Below are 21,443 nucleotides of genomic sequence, written 5' to 3' on the forward strand. Positions count from 1 at the left end.
ACAGCCTATTTTTTGTTCTTTATTTTGAAACACAGTCTCACTGAGTTGCAAAGGGCCTCAGGAGGCTGTTCTTGAACCATGATCCTCCTGTCTCAGCCTCCCAAATGCTGGGATTTCAAGCGTGAGCCACCACGCTCGGCTAAGTCACTGATTTTAACAGCCAGCACAGTACTGTAGACTGTTCTAAGCAAGGCTTCTGGATAAGTGAACGTGAGTCCTGGCCCTGTCACTAATTTTGCAGGCTGACTTTAGGCCAGTCACTGAACATCAAATAATGCAACTGATTCCATCCGAAGTTATTTTCTACTTCTAAAATTGTTTTCCTTTACTTATTTAAATAATCAAAACACCTTCTAGGAATTACACTAAGTACCAGATGGTGCTTAATGTAATATATAAATACTTGTATGCTCAATATATATAAGTAAATATACATAAATATAAGTACTTACTGATATTTAAGATTGTATTTTTTTTAAACTGTAATCCAGAGATCACCTGAATAAAGACTACCTGGGGGTCTTGTTAAAAATATATTCCCAGCCAGGCACAGTGGCACACATTTGTAATCCCAGCATTTGGGAGGCTGAGACAAGAGGATCACGGTTCAAGAACAGCCTCAGCTACTTAGTAAGGCCCTTTGCAACTCAGTGAGACCCTGTTTCAAAATAAAGAATAAAAAATAGGGATGGGGGTGTAGCTCAGAGGTAAAATGCCCCTGGATTTCATCACCAGTACCTCAAGAATATTGAGACCCTGTTTCAAAATAAAGAGTAAAAAAAAAATAAGGCTGGGGATGAAGCTCCAAGATAGAATGCCCCTGTGTTCAATCCCCAATACTGAAAGAAAAAGAAAAAAAAAAAAAAAAGGAGATTCCTAGCCAGGCATGGTGGCGCATGCTTGTAATCCCCATACTTGGGAGGCTGAGACGGAACATCACAGGATGCAGGCAGTTTCAACTACTTAGTGAGGCCCTCTGCAACTTAATGAGACTCTGTTTCAAAATAAAGAATAAAAAATAGGGCTTGTGTAGCTCAGGGGTAGAATGCCCCTGGGTTCCATCCCCAGTACCCCCCTTTCAAAAAAAGCACAGAAAAATAGATTCCTGTTCTCTCCTTAAACGAATCAAAATTTCCTAAGGTGAGTGTTTTTGCATTTTCACATTCTCTCCCATGATTAGAACGCACCCTGATGTTTGATAGACACTGGCCTAAAGAGTGTATGACCTAAGAGGGCAAGGCAGGTGCGTAACTTAAATGACTCTGCCGCTGGCAAAACCCTCCGACATTAATGCCATTCACTGTGAAGAAAACTACAAGGTAGCTGTCTTAACAGAGAAGCAGCCTGCACTTGCTGTGTTCTAAAACAAAAAGAGAAAAAAAGTACTCACATGAGCACTTAGTCTTGACACCCAGTCACCATCAGGCTAGGAGAACAGCCTGAAGGAGACTGTGGCTCTCCACTCGTGATGGGGAGAGCTGAGCTTGGGATCCCTGGCTCAAGAAAATTCCATCTCTTTACTATTACTTTCCCCTCCACCCCTAAACCATTATGCCATCATTCTGTTTGACTCCAAGAATCCGGCAGAGAAAACACAGAAAACCCAAGTCACACTGTCCTCATCATTGTGGGCAGATACTGTACTCGTCTAAATAAATAAACCCTCTCTGTACAACACAAATGACCAAAGCCCACGCTTTCTCCTTGACAGGAACAAAATACCATGTAAGGACATAAGCTGGAGATTTTAAATTCATACAAATTACAAAGAGAAGTGGTAATTTTCTAGATTTCACAAAATCTCTCACATGAAAAATTTTGTATAATTTTAAGAGGAAACTTAAAAGACATTTTAACAGTTATGAGAATAATGCCATTATCTGTGCTCAGTATAGAGAACTGTAACAGCAACTTTAAAAGGGCAAATATACTAATAAATGATAATTTTTTTCAATAAATGGTATGCCAATATCCAACTTCTAGTTTTATTCAATACTAGTACCATGGGTTGATTTTTTTTTTTTATCCCAACCAAAATTCCTGTCAAACATCCACAAAATTCATACCAAAACCAAAAAACAGGAAGGAAGAGAGAGAGGAGGGAGGGAGGAAGGGAGGAAGGAGGGAGAGAACTTAACTACCATGCGAAATAAACAGAAGAACTGGAGCTCAGTGGCGCAGACCAGCAGGAGCAGAGGAATGCTGAGAATGATGCCGCTGCATAGAGTCTACTTGGAGATGCCTGGAGGATGCTGGATGATCAAGGACTCGGGTCCCAGGTGTGTGCATGGCCCCATAAGAACCAAGATCTTGACCCAAACTTGTAAGATCTTCTAAAAAGAAAACACTTCACCAAACTGAAGTAAGTCAAACATCAGAAGAGTTCCTTATTTGATGTACGTTGTGCCTAAAACTTTGGCTGATACAAAGAGACCCGTCCACTAAGGCACCCTGAGGCAATCTGACAATGTGTTGGAGAGAACTTTGTTGTCAGTACCACATCATTATGAGAGTACAGAGGACGGATCACCCGCAGGGGACTGGATTCTTTGGGTAAACAGTCAACGAGTTCACTGCATTGTTTGTCAAATCCCAACAAGCGAATCCCATAGCCGTGTGGGGAAGAAATCATTCGCCCATCGGGGCTGAAGCAAAGTTCTTTGATGTAACCCCTGCCTACATTGGCTTCTTCAATGTAATGAGTCAGTCGCAAGGAACAGCGCGGGGACACGGGTCTCACTGGAGCCCCTTCTTGGAATTCATAGACACAAGTCCACTAGGGGAAGAAAAGGGAGACAAACTAAGGTTACAAATAGTGCTATAGGTATTCCTTATTTTTTAAAAGCTCAACAGGTTTTGAAAGCCACAGGACTGGTGCAAGAAATCACATGAACACTATCACCCTCCCAACTAATGAAACATGTTAGCCCCATCCATTCTTATCATCATAAGCTAAGGTTATTCTACTCTGTGATTTTTTTTTTTTTTTTTTTTTTTGCGGCTCTAGGGATGGAACCCAGAGGCATTCGACCTCCGAGCTATACCCCCTGCCCTATTTTTTATTCTTTATTTTGAAACAGGGTCTCACTAAGTTGCAGAGGGCCTCATTAAGTAGCTGAGGCTGTCCGCAAACCGCAATCCTCCGGGCTCAGCCTCCTGAATGCTGGGAATACAAGCGTGCCCCACCACTCCCGGCATCTATGATGTTTTAAAGCCTTTTGTTCCTGAGGCTGCCTGTGACTTCTGTAGTAATACTTTTTTCTTTTTCTTTTTTTGTGGTACTGGGGATGGAACTCAGAGGTGTTCTACCTCTGAGCTACACCCCCTGCCCTATTATATTTTTTATCTGAAAACAGGGTCTCACTAAATTGATGCAGGCCTGAGTTGCTGAGGCTGGCTTTGAACCTGTGCAATCCTTCTGTCTCAGTCCCAAGGGCTGGGGTTACAAGCGTGCACGCTCGGCTCCTTTTGGGTTTTAAAAGGAGAAAATGAGCTGGGTGTGGTGGCGCACACCTGTAATCTCCGCGCTTGGGAGGCTGAGACAGGAGGATCACACAGGTTCGAAGCCAGCCTCAGCTACTCAGTGAAGCTCTCGGAAATTTAGTGTTACCCTGTTTCCAAATAAAATATAAAAATAGGTCTGGGAGTATAGCTCGGAGGTAGAAAGCCTCTGGGTTCCACCCCCAGCACCACCAAAAATAAATAAATAAATAAAAATAAAAGGAGAAAATGAAGCCGGACGTGGTGGTGCACGCTTGTAATCCCAGCATCTGGGAGGCTGAGACAGGAGGATCATGGTTCACGACAGCCTCAGTTACTACTTAGTGAGGCCCTTTGCAACTCAGTGAAACCCTGTTTACAAATAAAGAATAAAAAATAGGGCTGGGGGTGTAGCTCGGGGGTAGAATGCCCCTGGGTTCTATCTCCAGTATCATAAAAAAAAAAAAAAAAAAAGAGAAAATGATAACTGGCTTACCAAAACCTCACATGTACCCAGCTTAGCTGAAAAATCACAGTGCTGTTTTACTATAACAATGTTTTTTGCGTGTTTGTTTTGTTTTAGAATGAGATGAAGGAGGCAAGAATTAAGAAGTTAGGTACAATCTGAGCTGATGATGGCCTTTGGGGTATTTCCCAGCTCACTACATGTAGGCAGGAGAGAAAAAGAATGTGCTAGAGATAAAATACTGCAAAGCAACAGAGGACAGAAACAGAAGAGTTGAGGAGCGGGATCTCTGGCTCCAGTGCACCTAAGGTCTGCCATGTGGCGATAGCAATTTGTCCAACGAGCCTTTTGAAGTGGCGTACTGCCGCCTGTACCTCCTGATCATCAGTGTTGCTTGAGCACCGGAGAAGAGTGGCCCAGCCTTTGGGGTGCAGCTGCAAAGACGTGATGCAGTTTCCACGGTCTCTCTCACCAGGAACTTCAGGGGTTAAGACTTCAAGACTATTTCGTGGTGAAACTCCTAAAATACAAGAATATGAGGATTTGGGATTTATATTAATGAAGGACTAAGGCAGTTCATCCAAGATATATATATTTTAATTTTGTGGTACTAGGGATTGAACCCAGGGCATTCTACCTCCGAGCTACACCGCCAGCCCTTATTTTTCTTCTTTACCTCACTACATAGCTGAGGCTGGCCGTGAACCTGTGATCATCCTGTCTCAGCCCAAGTACTGGGATTACAAGTGTGCGCCACCACGCCTGGCTCCAAGCTGTAATATCTGGAAGCCACCTCCCATGTCTTCATCCCTTAGACTGTCCTTTATGTTCCCACATATAAAATAATATGGTATTCCTCAATGCACGGTATGTGAGTTTTGAGGATGTGAATATGGGAAAAGAGTATTACTATAATTAAAGAACCCAAAACTCCTAGTTAAGCAAAGCACCACATCTGTAATTCCAGCTGCTTGGGAGACTGAGGCATGAGGACTGCAAGTGTGAGACCAACCAGGGCAACTTGGAAAGACCCTGTCTCAAGTTTCTGCATCAGGGGTCACCAGGACCTAAAGTAGTTAAGGTATGAAAGCCAAGTATGTGTTCTTTTGATTTGTATCTACACCTCAGAAAGTGCTTGAAGAACAGTTACATAACGTGGAAGGAATCTAGAAAATTAAAAGATGACATTTCACATTTCAGAGAACCTAGTGCTCTATAAGCCAAAGAAGGAAATACCTGGGCGCCACAAAGATTACCCTCCTTTTTTGTGGTACAGGGATTAAACCCAGGGGCTAGCTACTACGAACTAGACTCCCAGCCTATTTTATTTTTATTTGGAAACAGGGTCTTGCTAAGTTGATGAGAGTCTCACTATTTGCTGATGCTGTCCTTGAATCTACAATCCTCCTTTCTAAGCCTCCCAAGTACTGGAATTACAAGTGTGCACACCACGCCTGGGGAGGATTGACTTTAAGTAAATAAAAGCTTTGATCAGAACTTACGTTTCCCAAGGATGGTACTGATGTTCCTTTACTTCCAATGGGGTTAATAAACCCATCTTAATTTTATTTATTTATTTATTTATTTATTTATTTATTTAATTTATTTATTTATTTATTTATTGGAGGTACTGAGGGTGGAACCCAGAGGCTTTCTACCTCCAGGCTATACTCCCAGATCTATTTTATATTTTATTTGGAAACAGGGTCTCACTAAGTTGCTGAGAGCCTCACTAAGTAGCTGAGGCTGGCTTCGAACCTGCGTGATCCTCCTGTCTCAGCCTCCCAAGCATGGGGATTACAAGCGTGTGCCAGCACGCCTGGCTCCCATCTTAATTTTAACATATCACAAATTTAAAATGCATTTAATATACCTAATCTACAGAATATTCTACCTTAGCAACACAGCACACCAGAAGTAACTGGTGTTTTCCCTGGGACTGAGTGGCTGGCCGGGAGCTGGGGCTCCCTGTTGCTGCCCAGCATCATGAAAGAGTACTATATTGCATATTGCTAACTTGGGAAAAAGTCAAAATTCAAAATATGGTTTCTACTGAATGCATACCATTTTTGCACCACACTAAAGTCTAAAATTCCAAAGTTGAACCATTAAAAGTCAAAGATTATACTATAACTATGATGGTAATCCACTGTTACTAACAGATTCCTTGGGTATGTAGAGAACTTTCACAGACATTATAAAGAAGCACCTTAAAAATTTAAGATCAGCTGGTTGGTCACATGATAGTGGCACATGTTTTTAATCTTAGTATTTGGAGGGTGAGACAGGAGGATCACAGGTTCAAGGATAGCCTAAGCAAGTAATGAGATTCAGCAATCTAGCAAGACCCTCTTTCAAAATAAAAATAAAATAGGGCTGGGTATAGCTTGGAGGTAGAATGCCCCTGGGTTTAATCCTCAGTATCTCTCTCACACACACACACACACACACACACACACACACACACACACACACACACACACTTAACATCAAGAGAAATAATTTAGCTGGGCATGGTGGCGCACGCTTGTAATCCCAGCATTCAGGAGGCTGAGACTGGAGGATCGCGGTTTGGGGACAGTCTTAGCTACTTAGTGAAGCCCTCCGCAATTTAGTGAGACCCTGTTTCAAAATAAAGAATAAAAAGTAGGGCAGGGGGTGTAGCTTGGAGGTCAAATGCCTCTGGGTTCCTTCCCCAGACCTGCAAAGCAAAAGCAAAAACAAAAACAAAGAAATAATTTAATACTTCCCTACTTGGTAAAAAGTTATTTTGAAGGTAAAGAACTTCCTCTGTTAGACACTTTGAGAATTGTTTCTCAAGCAGATATGGTATTTTACTTATTTATTTACTTAGCAGTACGGGAGATCAAACCTAGGGACTCTCTTTGTGGTACTGGGGATTGAACCCAGGGGGTTCTACCTCTGAGCTCTACCCTCCAACCCCTTTCATTATTTATTTGTTTGTTTGTTTACTTATTTGTGGCACCAGAGATTTAACCCAGGGGCATTCTAACTCCAAGCTACATCCCCAGCCCTATTTTTTATTCTTTATTTTGAAATAGGGTCTCACTAAGTTGCTACATAGAAGCTACATCCCTTGCCACTTTTGAGAGTGGGTCTTGCTAAGCTGCTGAGGCTGGCCTTGAACTTCAGATCCTCCTGCCTCAGGTTTCTGAGTAGACACTAAAGGGAAAGAAATAGTCTCTACTGGCTTTCATTTTTAGAGATTAAAACCAAACCAAACAAGCTGGGTATGGTGGTGCATGCTTTTAATTCCAGTACGTTGGAGGCTGAGTTAGGAGGATCACAGAGTTGCAGCCAGCCTCAGCAACTTGGAAGATAAAGAATAAAATAGGGCTGGAGGGATATCTTGGAGGTAGAATGCTGCTAAATTCCATCCCCAGTAACCCCCCCCCCCCGATCCATCCCAAGTAACACACACACACACGCACAGGTGCACACACACACACACACACACACGCACAGGCACACACACACACACGCACAGGCACACGCACACACACACTCCCCAAACTGGGCATGGTGGCGAAATTGTAATCCCAGTACTTGGGAAGCTAAGACACTCCTGTGATCACAGGTTCACAGCCAACCTCAGCCACTTAGTGAGGCCTCCACAACTTAGTGAGGCCCTGTCTCAATATGAAAAATAAAAAATAGGGCTGGGGATATATCTTGGAGGTAGAATGCCCCTGGGTTCAATCCATAGTACTGCAAACAAAACAAAACAGAACAAAAAACCAAACAAATATGTGATAGAATCTGTTATTACAAGATTATAAATCCAACTTTTAACCTACCTTCTCTTTGAGATGCTCGTGACATGTGTTTCTCAGAAGATGAATTAGAATCACTATGATGACAAGGTGAACCAGAAACTCTAGGACCAGATGAACTTGATGAAGTGGTCAAATCTTAAAAATACAAACAGTTTGACAATAAGCTTGGTAGTGTTTCTTTTTAATTATTTATCTGAGCCATATTCTTAAAATCTATCCAAAACATGGCCAAAAAAAAGGTTCCATAAAATTAAGCTATAACCTGGAAGTGTTCTGCTTGAGGCCTAATCCCTTCCTAAAAACTTTTATACCAAAGACTTGTGTACATGAAATAAAAATGAAAAGCTAAATAGGCACTGGAACATCTTTCATTCTTTATCACTTCTGTCCTCAAACAGAACAAGAAAATTCAATGACAATGAAAACTGAGCTGCTCAATGTTAGAAATAGGGCCCTTACTGAGAACAGGAACACATCTTTCTTTAAAGTATATGTAAAACTTGCATTATAATCCTTCAAATATGTAAACAGCATCTTTGGAATACAACATAAAGGTTTACATTAATACCTGTGGAAAAAATGAATATTGGGTAGTTGAATTTGACATATTTCTTCAAATAGCAATCTAAATTTCAGCATACATTTCCAGTAACAGCAATCCCACACTTCTATTAGAGATTCTTTTTTTCTTTCTCCTTTTTTTTTTTTTTTTTTTGTGGTACTGGGGATTGAACCCAGGGGGCATTCTACCTCTGAGCTCTACCCTCCAGCCCCTTTCATTATTTATTTGTTTGTTTGTTTACTTATTTGTGGCACCAGAGATTTAACCCAGGGGCATTCTAACTCCAAGCTACATCCCCAGCCCTATTTTTTTATTCTTTATTTTGAAATAGGGTCTCACTAAGTTGCTAAGGGTGGTCACAAACCTGTGATCCTCCTGTCTCAGCCTCCCAAGTACTGGGATTACAACTGTGCCCCATCACACCCGGCTCTTATTTTATTTTGAAACAAGGTCTCACTAGCTGGGGGGGGGGGGGGCTTGCTACTTTGCTTAGGCTGTCCTTGAACCTATGATCCTCCTGTCTCAGCTTCCCAAGTACTGGGATTACAACTGTGCACTCCCATGCCCAGTATGTTGGGAATTCATATTAATCTAATTTCCTGTGCTAGTATTTTGTATCAGAATTACCCATTGAGCCAGGCATGGTGGTGCATGCCTGTAATCCCAGTACTTGGGAGGCTGAGACGGGAGGATTGTAGGTTTGAGGGCAGTGTTGGCAAGTAGTGAGACTCTTATCAACCTGGTGAGACAGTTGTTTTTGTTTTTTTGCGGGTTTGGGGATGGAACCCAGGGGCATTTGACCTCTGAGCTACACCCTCTACTCCATTTTTTATTCTTTATTTTGAAACAGGGTCTCACTAAGTTGCAGAGGGCCTCATTAAGTAGCTGAGGCTGTCCGCGAACTGCAATCCTCTGGGCTCAGCCTACTGAATGCTGATATATATATATATATATATATATGTAGGATTACATATATATATATATGTAGGATTACATATATATATATATGTAGGATTACATATATATATATATATGTAGTTCAAAGGTAGAATGCCCTAGGGTTCAATCTCCAGTACCAAAAGAAAAGATTTTGCTTTCTGTATTGAGGATTGAAACCAGGGGCATTCTACCTCTGAGCTATATCCTCAGCCCTATTTTTATTTTTTTTATTTGGAAACAGGGTCTCATTAAGTTGTGGAGGGCCCGCTAAGTTGCTGAAGATGGCCTTGGCTATGTAATCCTCCTGTTTCAGTCTCCCAAAGTACTGAGATTACAGGCTTGGTCACTATACCTGGCCCTTTATTTAAATTTTGAGCCAGGCGTGGTGGCACATGCTTGTAATCCCAGCATTCAGGAGGCTGAGACCAGAAGATTGCGGTCCGCTGACAGCCTCAGCTACTTAGTGAGGCCCTCTGCAACTCAGTGAAACCTGGTTTCAAAATAAAGAATAAGCCGGGCATGGTAGCGCATGCTTGTAATCCCAGCATTTAGGAGGCTAAGACCAAAAGATTGCAGTTCGCAGACAGCCTCAGCTACTTAGTGAGGCCCTTCGCAACTTAGTGAGACCCTGTTTCAAAATAAAGAATAAAAAATAGGGCTGGAGGTGTAGCTTGGAGGTAAAATGCCCCTGGGTTCCATCCCAAGACCCACAAAGGAAGGAAGGAAGGAAGGAAGGAAGGAAGGAAGGAAGGAAGGAAGGAAAGAAGGAAGGGAGGGAGGAAGGGAGGAAGGAAAAATAGGGCAGGGGCTGTAGCTCGGAGGTAAAATGCCCCTGGGTTCCATCCCCAGACCTGAAAAAAAAAATTAAATAAATAAATAAATAAAATAAAATTTGAAACTGAGTGTCACTAAATTGCTGAGTGCCTGGATAAATTGCCGAGGCTGGCCTCAAACCTGTTATCCTTTTGCTGACGCCTCCCAAGTACTGGGATTATGGTTCTTGTTTTTGAGTTACAAAAGGCTGTCTAAACCTTTTAAATCATCATTTATCACTAAGTTAAATTATCTCACTAAAGCTGATTAACAATGTTTACCTTAAAGTAAAAAAGCGATTCTGCTAGGTGTGGTGGCACAAGCTTGATGCTGTTCTTCCGGCTCTCAAAAGAGGACAGCTGCCTACTTCTAAGGACCAGGTTAAATCAACGTCGTGCAAAACCAAGAGACAAGAGGATCACGGTTCACGTCAGCCTCAGTACTTAGTGAAATTCTTCACAACTTAGTGAGACCCTATTTCAAAACAAAGAATAAAAATAGCGCTGGGGTAGAGCTCAGCGGTAGGATGCCCCTGAGTTCTATCCTTGATACCACCAAAAAAAAGTCCGTGGATGGCGTGGGTGGAGCTCAGCGGTAGAATGCCGGAGTTCAATTCCAGCACCCCCACCCACACAGCAATTCTGGACCTATAAGGACTATAACTGCATAGTTATGAAACTCCTTGCTTATAAATAAGTTGGTAAAACTTAATTTTGTACTTTTAACAGTTAAACTGGGCAGTTTATAATTATGCCTGTACTTTTCCAAAGAAGTCTTCAGGAGGTGCCCTGTACATGCAGGAGAAAGATTCCAACCAGCTGAAGTTGCTTTCTAATTGCACTTTATAACAGCCTGTGCACCAAATAATGATGCCTTTTCTTCTGGGTTCTTGTTTCTAGAAACAGTCACAATGACAGATGTGTTCCCAGAGCAGTCCTCTCTTTCCCAAAGGCAGACGACATGACTTACAGTCTCCTCAGTACATAATGCTGATAAAATAGAGGACCTAATGTTTTCCTGAGCTCTCACCTCACTTAAGTCTGATGGAATGAAAGAAGGGCTTGGGCTACAGGGTGTTACTTTATTTTTGTGTGGTTCTAAGAATTGAACCCAGGGACATTCTACCTCTGAGCTATAGCCCCAGACCAATTTTATTTCTTATTTGGAAACAGGGTCTCACTAGGTTGATGAGAGCCTCAATACTTGCTGAGGCTGTCCTCAAACCTGCAATCCTCCTGTCTCAGCCTCCCAAGCACTAGGATTTATAAGCGTGTGCCACCACGCCCGGCAGCTACAGGGTGTTTATAAGATGGCACCAGCGACCCGTACCTAGACATCTGGAAGTATGGGGTACAATAGTCTTGAAAGTAAAACTCTATGAGGGCCACCACTGTTGGGTTCTGCTGGGTTCCAGAAGGACTTGAGAAGATGAATAATGTCTTGGGCCATTACTAATTTTAGAGAGGGTGATGATTCCAGAGTACTCATCAAAGATTCTCTGGCTAGCAGAAAACTAAAAAAATATATATATATTTTTAGAATTAGCAGTTATTCTTCCTAGGCTATTTGTGATAGAGGAACAAATTAATGCCATGTCAAAGATAGGTACAAATAATTCTTTAGAAAAGCTTAATTAAAAAAAAAAAGCTTACCAGAACTTGATGTTGTTCTTCTGGCTCTCAAAATAGGGTAGCTGCCCACTTCTAAGGACTTGGTCAAGTCCAGATCGTGCAAAATCAGGAGATACCCAGAGGACGTTGAGATCAGCATTTTGGAACAATCTGGTGTTAACCTCATTCGCATGAGGAAACGAGTGTGAAAGAATTTCTTGTGTGGACACCCATCTTCTGTACACCTGCAGAACAAATCAAACCACAAACACCACACATGTCATGGCTCAGTGACTGATTATTTTGCCCTTCAAAGTAGAATATAGTCAGTGTACTCTTTATTTTCCAGTACTAGGGATGGAAGCCGGGGGCATTCTAACTCCGAGCTACACCCGGCCCTACTTTTTTTTTTTTTGTGGTACTGGGGATGGAACCTTTTACCTCCGGGCTACACTCCCAGACCTATTTTATATTTTTATTTGGAAATAGGGTCTCTTAAGCCAGCAAGGATGGCTTCGAACTTGCGTGATCCTTCTGTCTCCGCCTCCCAAGCGCGGGCATTATAAGTGTGCACCACCACGCCCGGCAATTTTTTTATTCTTTATTTTGAAACAGGGTCCCACTGAGTTGCAAAGGGCCTCACTAAGTAGCTGAGGCTGTGAACTGCGAACCTACTGTCTCAGCCTCCAAAATGCTGGGATTACAATAGTGTACTGGGGATGGAACCCAGGGGCATTCTACCTCTGAGCTATGCTTCCAGCTCTATTTTTTTTTTTTTTTAATTCTTTATTTTGAAACAGGGCCTGACTGAATTGCAAAGGGATTCATTAAGCAGTAGCTAAGGCTGTCCGTGAACCACAATCTTCCTGTCTCAGTCTCCCAAATGCTGGGATTACATGTGTGCGCCACCATGCCTGGCTTGAAGGAAATTCATTTTATAAACCAATTCTCATCATTAGCTATATTACTTGGTCTATTTCCAATACAATTTTCTCCAAAGTTTTTATTTTTAAGTATTTATTTATTTTTGCAGTGCTGGGGCTCAAACCCAGGGCTTCAGACATGCCAGAAAAGTGCACTACCACAGAATTACATTCCCACACCCACCCTCCATTTCTCACTTCAAAATTTTTAGTTGTTATATGACAGTTTAAGTAACAAAAGACGGCTTTTTGTTTATCCTAAAACCATTTATTTCTTGAGTTTGGGATAGAATATTTTTCTAAACTTTTCAAAGGATTGTTCACCATCTTTTAAACATTTTTTTATTCATAGTCCTAACGAAGTCTCCTATTCACAAACCTGTTAGTGTCCCAAATAATGACATTTCCATCAAATCCTGATGTTACTAAGAGTCTTGTATTAGTATCATATTCAATGTTCTTCACCCAGCTAGTGTGACCATGTAAAGTGCATACTTTGGTGTTCAGTTTTCTCAGATCCCATAGTGCGATTGTAGTGTCATCAGAGCAGGTGGCGAACAGCCGGTTATCAAGAAATCTATAAAAGCAGAAAAGAAAAACTGGTTCATTCAATCTCTTTAAAAATTTTTTTGATTTGAGAAACAATCTCTACATTGACCTAACCAAGAAAGAAGAAAAAACAAGGATCACAAACTCATTGTATGAACCCAATGATTCTGACATATGATAAACAGTAAGTAAAATTCACATAATTTCAGGGTCAAGCTACTATAATTTAATGAGAACCACAGTATAATTTGATCCATTTACTTTAAGTTATTAATATTTTTTGAAGCTGGAAATGAAAGTGTTTGGAGACAGTGACAGAGGAAATGAAAAGCTTTGGAGTCTATATAGGAAATAAAAATTATGAGAATTTATTGGAAGAGAAAGATTTTTAAAGACTTGATTGCTAAAGAAGGCATGTTAGTATAAAGGATTCTAAATAATGAGAACTATTTATTCTATACATATCTATTCAGAACTCATTTACATATGAAATTGCTATTCAAATTGCCATTTTATTTTTTTGTGGTACTAGAGATTAAACCCAAGTGCATTCTACCCCTGAACTATACCCCCGGTCCTTTTTACATCAACCCCTGAACTATACACCCAGTCCTTTTTACTTTGAAATAGGGTCTCACTAACTTGCTGAGGCTGGCCTTGAAATAATAATAATAATAATAATAATAATAATAATAATAATAATAATAATAGTTGTTGTTGTTGTTGTTGTTGTTGTTGTTATTGTTATTTTGGTGGTACTGGGGATTGAACCCAGGGGCTTTACACCTCTGGGGTATACTCCCAGACCTATGTTTTATATTTTATTTGGAAACAGGGTCTCACTAAGTTGCTGAGAGCCTCACTAAGTAGCTGAGGCTGGCTTCGCTCCTCCTGACTCAGCCTCTCAAGTGCGGGGATTACAATCCTGTGCCACCAGGCCCGGCTGGCTTTGAATTTATGATCCTCCTATCTCAACCTCCCAAGTACTGGGATTCCAGGAGTACAACACAGTGCCCAGCTTCAAATTGCCATCATTTTAATCTATTAAGCCAAATGTATTCCCTAAATAATCTTACTTAGCAACATTTTATTAGGACCAGATAAAATTACAAGATAAACTTAATGAAAACAATCTATTATTCAGACTTTTTATCATTTGGCACTAACTTTTCAATCATTAGCAAGAATATATTTTATACAAATACTTAAATAATAACAAACCTACTATTTACAATTGAATTTCTATCTAATTAAGTTTTAGGATGTTTCTCTAACATATGTTGTTATATACAACTTCCTAATTTTTCCATTAGAAATGATTCCTGGAACTTCTTCTAAGACCAAATTATATATAATTCTTATCAGAATCAATGTCAATATCCGCAAATACCATGCATGACCTTCCAGAAATTATCATGGTTTTAAACATTTCAGGCCCACCTCCCCTTGCCCCTTGGTCTGATGAACTCTTGCTTTCTTTTTAATATTCAGCTATCATCCACTCCAGGAAGTCTTCCCTATCTTTCCAGCCAGGGGTAGATCTACCAGTTCTTTAAGCTCCTCAAACCCTTATACTTCTATTATAATATTTAATTCTATAGTGTAAGAATAACTTTACATGACTACAAACTCCCTGATGGCAGGGAGAATCTGTCTGCTTAGTTCATGGTTAGATCTGCAGTAGTACCCAAAACTCGCAGTGCCAGGCACATACACATCCAACCAATATTTACTGAAGAAGACATTATACATACAGTTACATAAAATGACTGTGTAGAATAAGCAAAGGAAAGAAGATGGCTGGGGAAGTCTTGATGGTGCATCATTTGAACTAACTGTAAGCAATGAGGAAAAGCTAAGCATGGTGGTGCATCCTAGTAGTTGGGAGGCTGAGACAGGAGGATGAAACGTTCAAGGATAGCCTCAGCAACTCAGTAAGACCCTGGTTTTTTGTTTGTTTGTTTGTTTGTTTGTTTTTTTGTGGTACTGGGGATAGAACCCAGGGGCCTTCTACCTCTGAGATAAATTCCCCTAGACCTATTTTATACTTTATTTGGAAACAGGGTCTTGCTAAGTTGCTGAGACCCTCACTAAGCTGCTGAGGCTGGCTTCGAATCTACGTGATCCTCCTGTTTCATCCTCCCAAGTACTGGGTTTACAAGCGTGCGCCACCACGCCTGGTTAAGACCCTGTTTCTAAATAGGTAGGCTATGAGTGTAGCTCAGAGATAGAATGCTCCTAGGTTTAATCATTCCCAGACCCCCTCCTCCCCTAAAAGAGCACGTACTCCCTAAGTGGCCAAGAGGTAAAAAAAAGGCATGTAAGAGAGTACTATGAGTGGGAAGTGTAAACAGGTAGGGTGATCCTCCTGTCTTAGCTTCCAGGTAGTTGGGATAACAGGTGTGTGTTACCACGCCTTGCTCAACATCACTTTTTGTTGCAGGGCCTAGGGCATGATAAGAACCCACTTGACATGAGCTACATATCTAGCCCAACAAAATCACTTTTAATGGCTTCAGTGTTAACTGAATGAATGAATCATAAACTGTTTTCTTTTTTAAACTGATGTGCAATTGTTAGCTTTCATCTTTTACTATTAAAAATACTAAGATGAATATTCTTTTTTTTTTTTTTTCTTTTTGCAGTACTGGGGATGGGACCCAAGGGCATTCTACCTTCGAGTTACACCCCTAGCTTTATTTTTCATTCTTTATTTGGAAACGGGGTCTCACTAAGTTGTGGAGGGCCTCACTAAGAAGCTGAGGCTGGCCGCAAACCTGGATCCTCCTATCTCAGCCTCCCAAATGCTGGGATTACAACTGTGCACCACCACGCCCGACTCTAAAAGGAATATTCTTATAGTTAAATATTAATTATACCCCTATTTATTTCTCTAAGTATATTCCCAGACAAATGTATTACCAGTAAAAAGGAATTTCTATTTTTTTTTTTTTTTTTTGGTATTAGAGATGGAACCCAGGGGTCTTCTAACTCCTATATCCCCAGACCAATTTTTATTTCTTATTTGGAAATAGGGTCTTCTCACTAAATTGCTGAGGCTGGCTCCAAACCTACAATCCTACTAGTTTAGCCTTCCAAGTATTGAGATTACAAGCATTCACCCTAATGCCCAGCATAAAAAGGAATTTCTAAAAATGCAATGGTTTTGAAACATAGAGCTTAATTGTCCTCCAAAAGAATATTATTCCCAACTCTTGGCACAATAGAGTTTTTAAAAATTCTGCTAGCTGGGCATGGTGGCGCACACTTATAATCCCAGCCTCAGCTACTTAGTGAGATCCTCTGCAACTCAGTGAGACCCTGTTTCCAAATAATATATAAAATAGGTCTGGGAGTGTAGCCCAAAGGTAGAAGACCCCTTATGTCCTATCCCTAGTACCACACACAAAAAAAGAAAAAATAAGTAAAAAATCAAAAGTTAATAATTTTGAGTTGACTGAGTTTATCTTAATAAAAAATATAATACTTTGACTTTTGTTAGCTCATTTTTGCCAGATAGTATTATCTGTTAAAAAATTTTATACTGGCCGGGCATGGTGGCGCACGCTTGTAATCCCTGCACTTGGGAGGCAGAGACAGGAGGATAGCGCTGGTTCAAAGCCAGCCCCACTGGCTTAAGAGACCCTGTTTCCAAAAATAAAAAAGTATAAAAGAGGTCTGGGAGTGTAGCCTGGAGGTAGAAGGGCTTCCAGGAACTCCAGTACCACCAAAAATAAATAAATAAATAAATAAATAAATAAATAAATAAATAAATACATAATACATACATACATTGTTAAAAAAAATTATACTGCCGGGCGTGGTGGCACATGCTTGTAATCCCAGCACTTGGGAGGCTGAGACAGAAGGATCGCGCAGGTTCAAAGCCAGCCTCCACTGGTTTAAGAGACCCTGTTTCTAAATAAAAAATATAAAATAGGTCTGAGAAGCATTTGGGAGGCTAAGACAGAAGGATCGCAGTTCTCGGCTAGCCTCAGCTACTTAGGCCCTTTGCAACTCAATGAGATCCTGTTTCAAAGAATAAAAAATAGGGCTGGGGGTATAGCTCAGAGGTAAAATGCCCCTGGGTTCTATCTCGAGCAGCAAAAAAAAAAAAAGGAGACAGGTAATGGTGGCACAAATTTGTAATCCCAATACTTGGGAGGCTGAGACAGGATGATCTCACAGGTTCGAAGCCAGAAACTTAGTGAGATCCTGTTTCCTAATAAAATATAAAAAATAGGCGGGGCGTGGTAGCGCACACTTGGAATCCCAGCATTGGGGAGGCTGAGACTGGAGGATCGCGGTTCGCAGACAACCTCAGCTACTTAGTGAGGCCCTCTGCAACTCAGCGAGACCCTGTTTCAAAATAAAGAATAAAAAATTGGGCAGGGGATGTAGCTTGGAGGTCGAAATGCCTCTGGGTTCCATCTCCAGACCCGCAAAAAAAAAAAAAAAAAAAAAAAAAAAAAAAGGTCAGAAAGTGTAGCCGGAGATAGAAAGCCCCTGGATTCCATCCCCAATACCACCACCACCAAAAAAAAAAAAAAAAAAAAAAAAAAAAAAAAAAAAAAAAAATTTATACTGGAGAATCACTGGTAAAAAGAATTGTTAAAACACCTAGGCCAGCCAGGTGTGGTGGCATGCACTTGTAATCCCGGTGCTTGGGAGGCTGAGACAGGAGGATCGCATAGGTTCAAAGCCAGCCTTAGCTACTTAGTGAGGCTCTCAGCAACTTAGTGAGACCCTGTTTCCAAATAAAGTATAAAGTAGGTCTGGGGGTATAGCCCAGAGGTAGAAAATCCCCTGGGTTTCACCCCCAGTATCACCAAAAAATTAAAATAAATAAATAAATAAATAAATAAAACACTTAGGGCAATTTAAATCCCAAAATAAGCAGAGGCAGAGAATATTAGACAAGTCCTTGGAGATGTGGCCCAGTCTTCTCAAACTAAATATAAAAAAAAATGTCCCAGGAAGTTAATAATTATAAAATATAACACCACAGTCCCTGATAAATAGGAGACACTTTTCACACACTGAAATCTAGGTGTCTTTAAATCATAGAACTTCCCCAAATATCTATCCCAAACTCCAACATGCAGTTATGACAGCACTGAATAAACAGACAATCTGGACCAATGGAGTTCTTCGTTATCAGGATAACTGGTAAAAAATAAAAGCAATTGGAAGTGAATTCTCTTAATAGAGGTAACAAGAAAGTGTTGTTCAATATCTTAAATATTAAGAAAATAAACCTTTCCTCACTTAATTTTATTTAAATTCTCAGAACAAGAATGAATTAAGTGGTGTTTTTGCATAATCTTTTCAATGAAATTATGATAAAATAGGACATCCTTACTATATATTTGAGCTTTAAACTACAATCAAAGAGGGTAATTTTTAATAAATAGTCAAGGTTTTTTTTTTTTATCAACTTTCCCAAGAGCCTTTCTTCAGTCCTGTGAGATAGTCACTTTTTTTTTGGTACTAAGGATTGACCCTAGAGGCATTCTACCTCCAAGCTATGCCTTCAGCCTGATTTCTTTATTTCTTTACTTGGAAACAGGGTCTCACTAGGTTTTGTTTATGGTACTGGGGATGGAACCCCGGGGCATTCGACCTCCGAGCTATGCCCCCAGCCCTATTTTTTATTCTTTATTTTTAAACAGGGTCTCACTGAGTTGCAAAGGGCCTCACTAAGTACCAAAGGCTGTCCTTAAACCTCGATCCTCCTGTCTCAGCCTCCCAAATGCTGGGATGACAAGTGTACGCCACCACACCCGGCTTTGTATGTACTTCTAAACAAGCTTCAGAATCCATTTTCCTAATCAACTGATCAAAAGAACCGATTCAAATTTGTAGGTATGCGGGTGCTGGGGCAAGCACAGCAACAGCAGCAAGTGAAAACTGACACTGATAAAGAACAAATTCTAACAGCAGATTAGTCAGTCATTTTGAAGAGGGGCAAACAACCTTACACAAGTCTATTTTTTTTGAGATAAGAATTTTTAAAATTCTAAAATATTAGAAACAGAGGAAAAAATAAATATAACAAACATCTGTGATACCCACCACTCAGCTTTATCAAATTTTAACGTTTTGTTATCTTTCAGATTTTTTTCAATATTACAAAGAGCTGAAGTACACTGTGGATTCCCTCCCCAACCCCATTCCCCTCCCTCCTTCTCCAGAGGGAACCACTATCCAAATGTGATGTCATTCCCCATGCAAGTTATTAATACCATGAATTCCTACGTATCTGCCAATAATTTATCATATTGTTTTGCATTCAAATTTATTCTGTAAGTATTTAATGAGCACCCATCACATGTGAGGCTCGTGCTGGAATAGAGCAGAAAATACATGCTTTCACTGAGCTTATGTGTATAAACTTTATATAAATGACACCACACTGTACAGCTCATTCTACAATTTGCTTTTCTGCCTTCACCTTATATTTCTGAAATGCATACCAAATACTGATGCATTTAATTCATTTAACTGATAGTATTCCATTGCAGAGTATGCTAGAATTTACTTATTATGCTCTTTTTTTATTTTAATTTTTTTTTTTTTTTGATACTAGGGTTTGAACCCAGGGGCATTTTACCTCAGATATACCCATTGCTTGATTTTTTTAATTTTTTTTTTTTTTTTTTGATGGTACTGGGGATGGAACCCAGGGGCCTTCTACCTCTGGGCTACACTCCCAGACCTATTTTATATTTTATTTGGAAACAGGGTCTCTTAAACCAGCTGAGCTGGCTTTGAACCTGCGGGATCCTCCAGTCTCAGCCTCTCAAGCACAGGGAGTACAAGCGTGCGCCACCACGCCCAGCGATTTTTAAATTCTGAAACAGGACCTCACTAAGTTGCTAAGGCTGACCTCAAACCTGCAACCCTCCTGTCTCAGCATCCCAAGTACTAGTAATACAGGCATGTGCTACCACACTTGGCTATTTTTTTTTTTTTTGCAGTACTGGGGATGGAACCCAGGGACATTCTACCTCTGAGCTACACCACCCAGCCCTATTGTTATTCTTTTTTTTTTTTTTTTTTTGGGGTGGTACTGGGGTTCCTGGAAGCCCTTCTACCTCCGGGTTATACTCCCAGACCTATTTTTATACTTTTTTTAAATTTGGAAACAGGGTCTCTTAAGCCAGCATTGCTGGCTTTAAACCTGCGCGATCCTCCTGTCTCCACCTCGAAAGCGCGGGGACTACAAGCGTGCGCCACCACACCCAGCCCCTATTTTTATTCTTTATTTTGAAACAAGTCTCACTAAGTTGCAAAGGGCCTCATTAAGTATCTGAGGCTGTCTGTGAACCAAGATCCTCCTGTCTTAGCTTCCCAAGTTCTGGAATTACAAGCATGCTCTACAACACCCAGCTTGGCTATTTTCTCTTGATGGACATTCAAGATGTTTCCAGCTTCTGTCTGCTACTAACAATGCTAAAATGAACCCTCTTTTCTTTACATGTCTATTTGTTCTCATGTACATTAACTTCTTAAGAAACATAATAAGCAACAATTATGCCAGATATTGCTAAACTGTTTTTCAAAATGATTTTACAAGCTGGGCGTGGTGGCGCATGCTTGTAATCCCAGAGCTTGGGAGGCAGAGACAGGAGGATCGCGCAGGTTTGAAGCCAGCCACGCGTGCTGGCTTAGGAGACCCTGTCTCCAAATAAATTTGTAAAAATAGGTCTGGGAGTGTAGCCCGGAGGTAGAAGGGCTTCCAGGAACCCCATTACCACCAAAAAAAAAAAAAAAAGATTTTACAATTTATATGCTACCAATAATATCTAAGAGTTCCTATTTTTCAACATCTTTGCCAATAATTGGTATTACTTCATTTTTATTATTATTTACATTTCCATAACTACAAAGCTTGAATGTTCCATATTTGTTGCTCACTATAGTTTCTCTTATGTTGCTCTCTGCTTATTTTGATATAAGGTTACAGCCTTAAAATATTCTGGATTTTAGTCCTTTTTTGGTTATGATACTGAAAGTATTTTCTCCTATCAGCCTGAATTTTCTCATTTTGTCATGTCTATAATAAAACTCCACTGAATTTTCAAATTTCTATGCAGTTGAACTTATCAATCCTTAATGGCCTGTGCTTTTAGAGTCTTAAAAATCTCTTCTACCGGGTGTGGTGGCACACGCTTGTAATCCCAGCATTCAGGAGGCTGAGATGAGGATCGCATTAGTGAGGCCCTCTGCAACTCAGTGAGACACTGTTTCAAAATAAAGAATAAAACATTGGGCAGGGGGTGTAGCTTATAAATTGGTAGA

The 21,443-nt window shown here is 40.5% G+C and overlaps 1 protein-coding gene across 1 annotated transcript in view; it reads right to left on the reverse strand.

Moving 5' to 3' along the window:
- Positions 1–2,407: 2,407 nt before the first annotated feature.
- The window catches only part of DCAF10 (DDB1 and CUL4 associated factor 10), a gene marked incomplete at both ends in the record, with an annotated part of 63,901 nt that continues 44,865 nt past the window's right edge, over positions 2,408–21,443 (reverse strand). Inside the window, 5 exons of the mRNA XM_080708928.1 lie at positions 2,408–2,776; positions 4,321–4,466; positions 7,765–7,878; positions 11,710–11,912; positions 12,970–13,167. Coding sequence (XP_080565054.1) covers positions 2,408–2,776; positions 4,321–4,466; positions 7,765–7,878; positions 11,710–11,912; positions 12,970–13,167 — 1,030 coding nt within the window. The remainder of the gene's footprint in view (positions 2,777–4,320; positions 4,467–7,764; positions 7,879–11,709; positions 11,913–12,969; positions 13,168–21,443) is intronic.

This window comes from Muscardinus avellanarius (assembly GCF_963383645.1).
Source record: "Muscardinus avellanarius genome assembly, chromosome: 13".
Lineage (NCBI taxonomy): Eukaryota > Metazoa > Chordata > Mammalia > Rodentia > Gliridae > Muscardinus > Muscardinus avellanarius.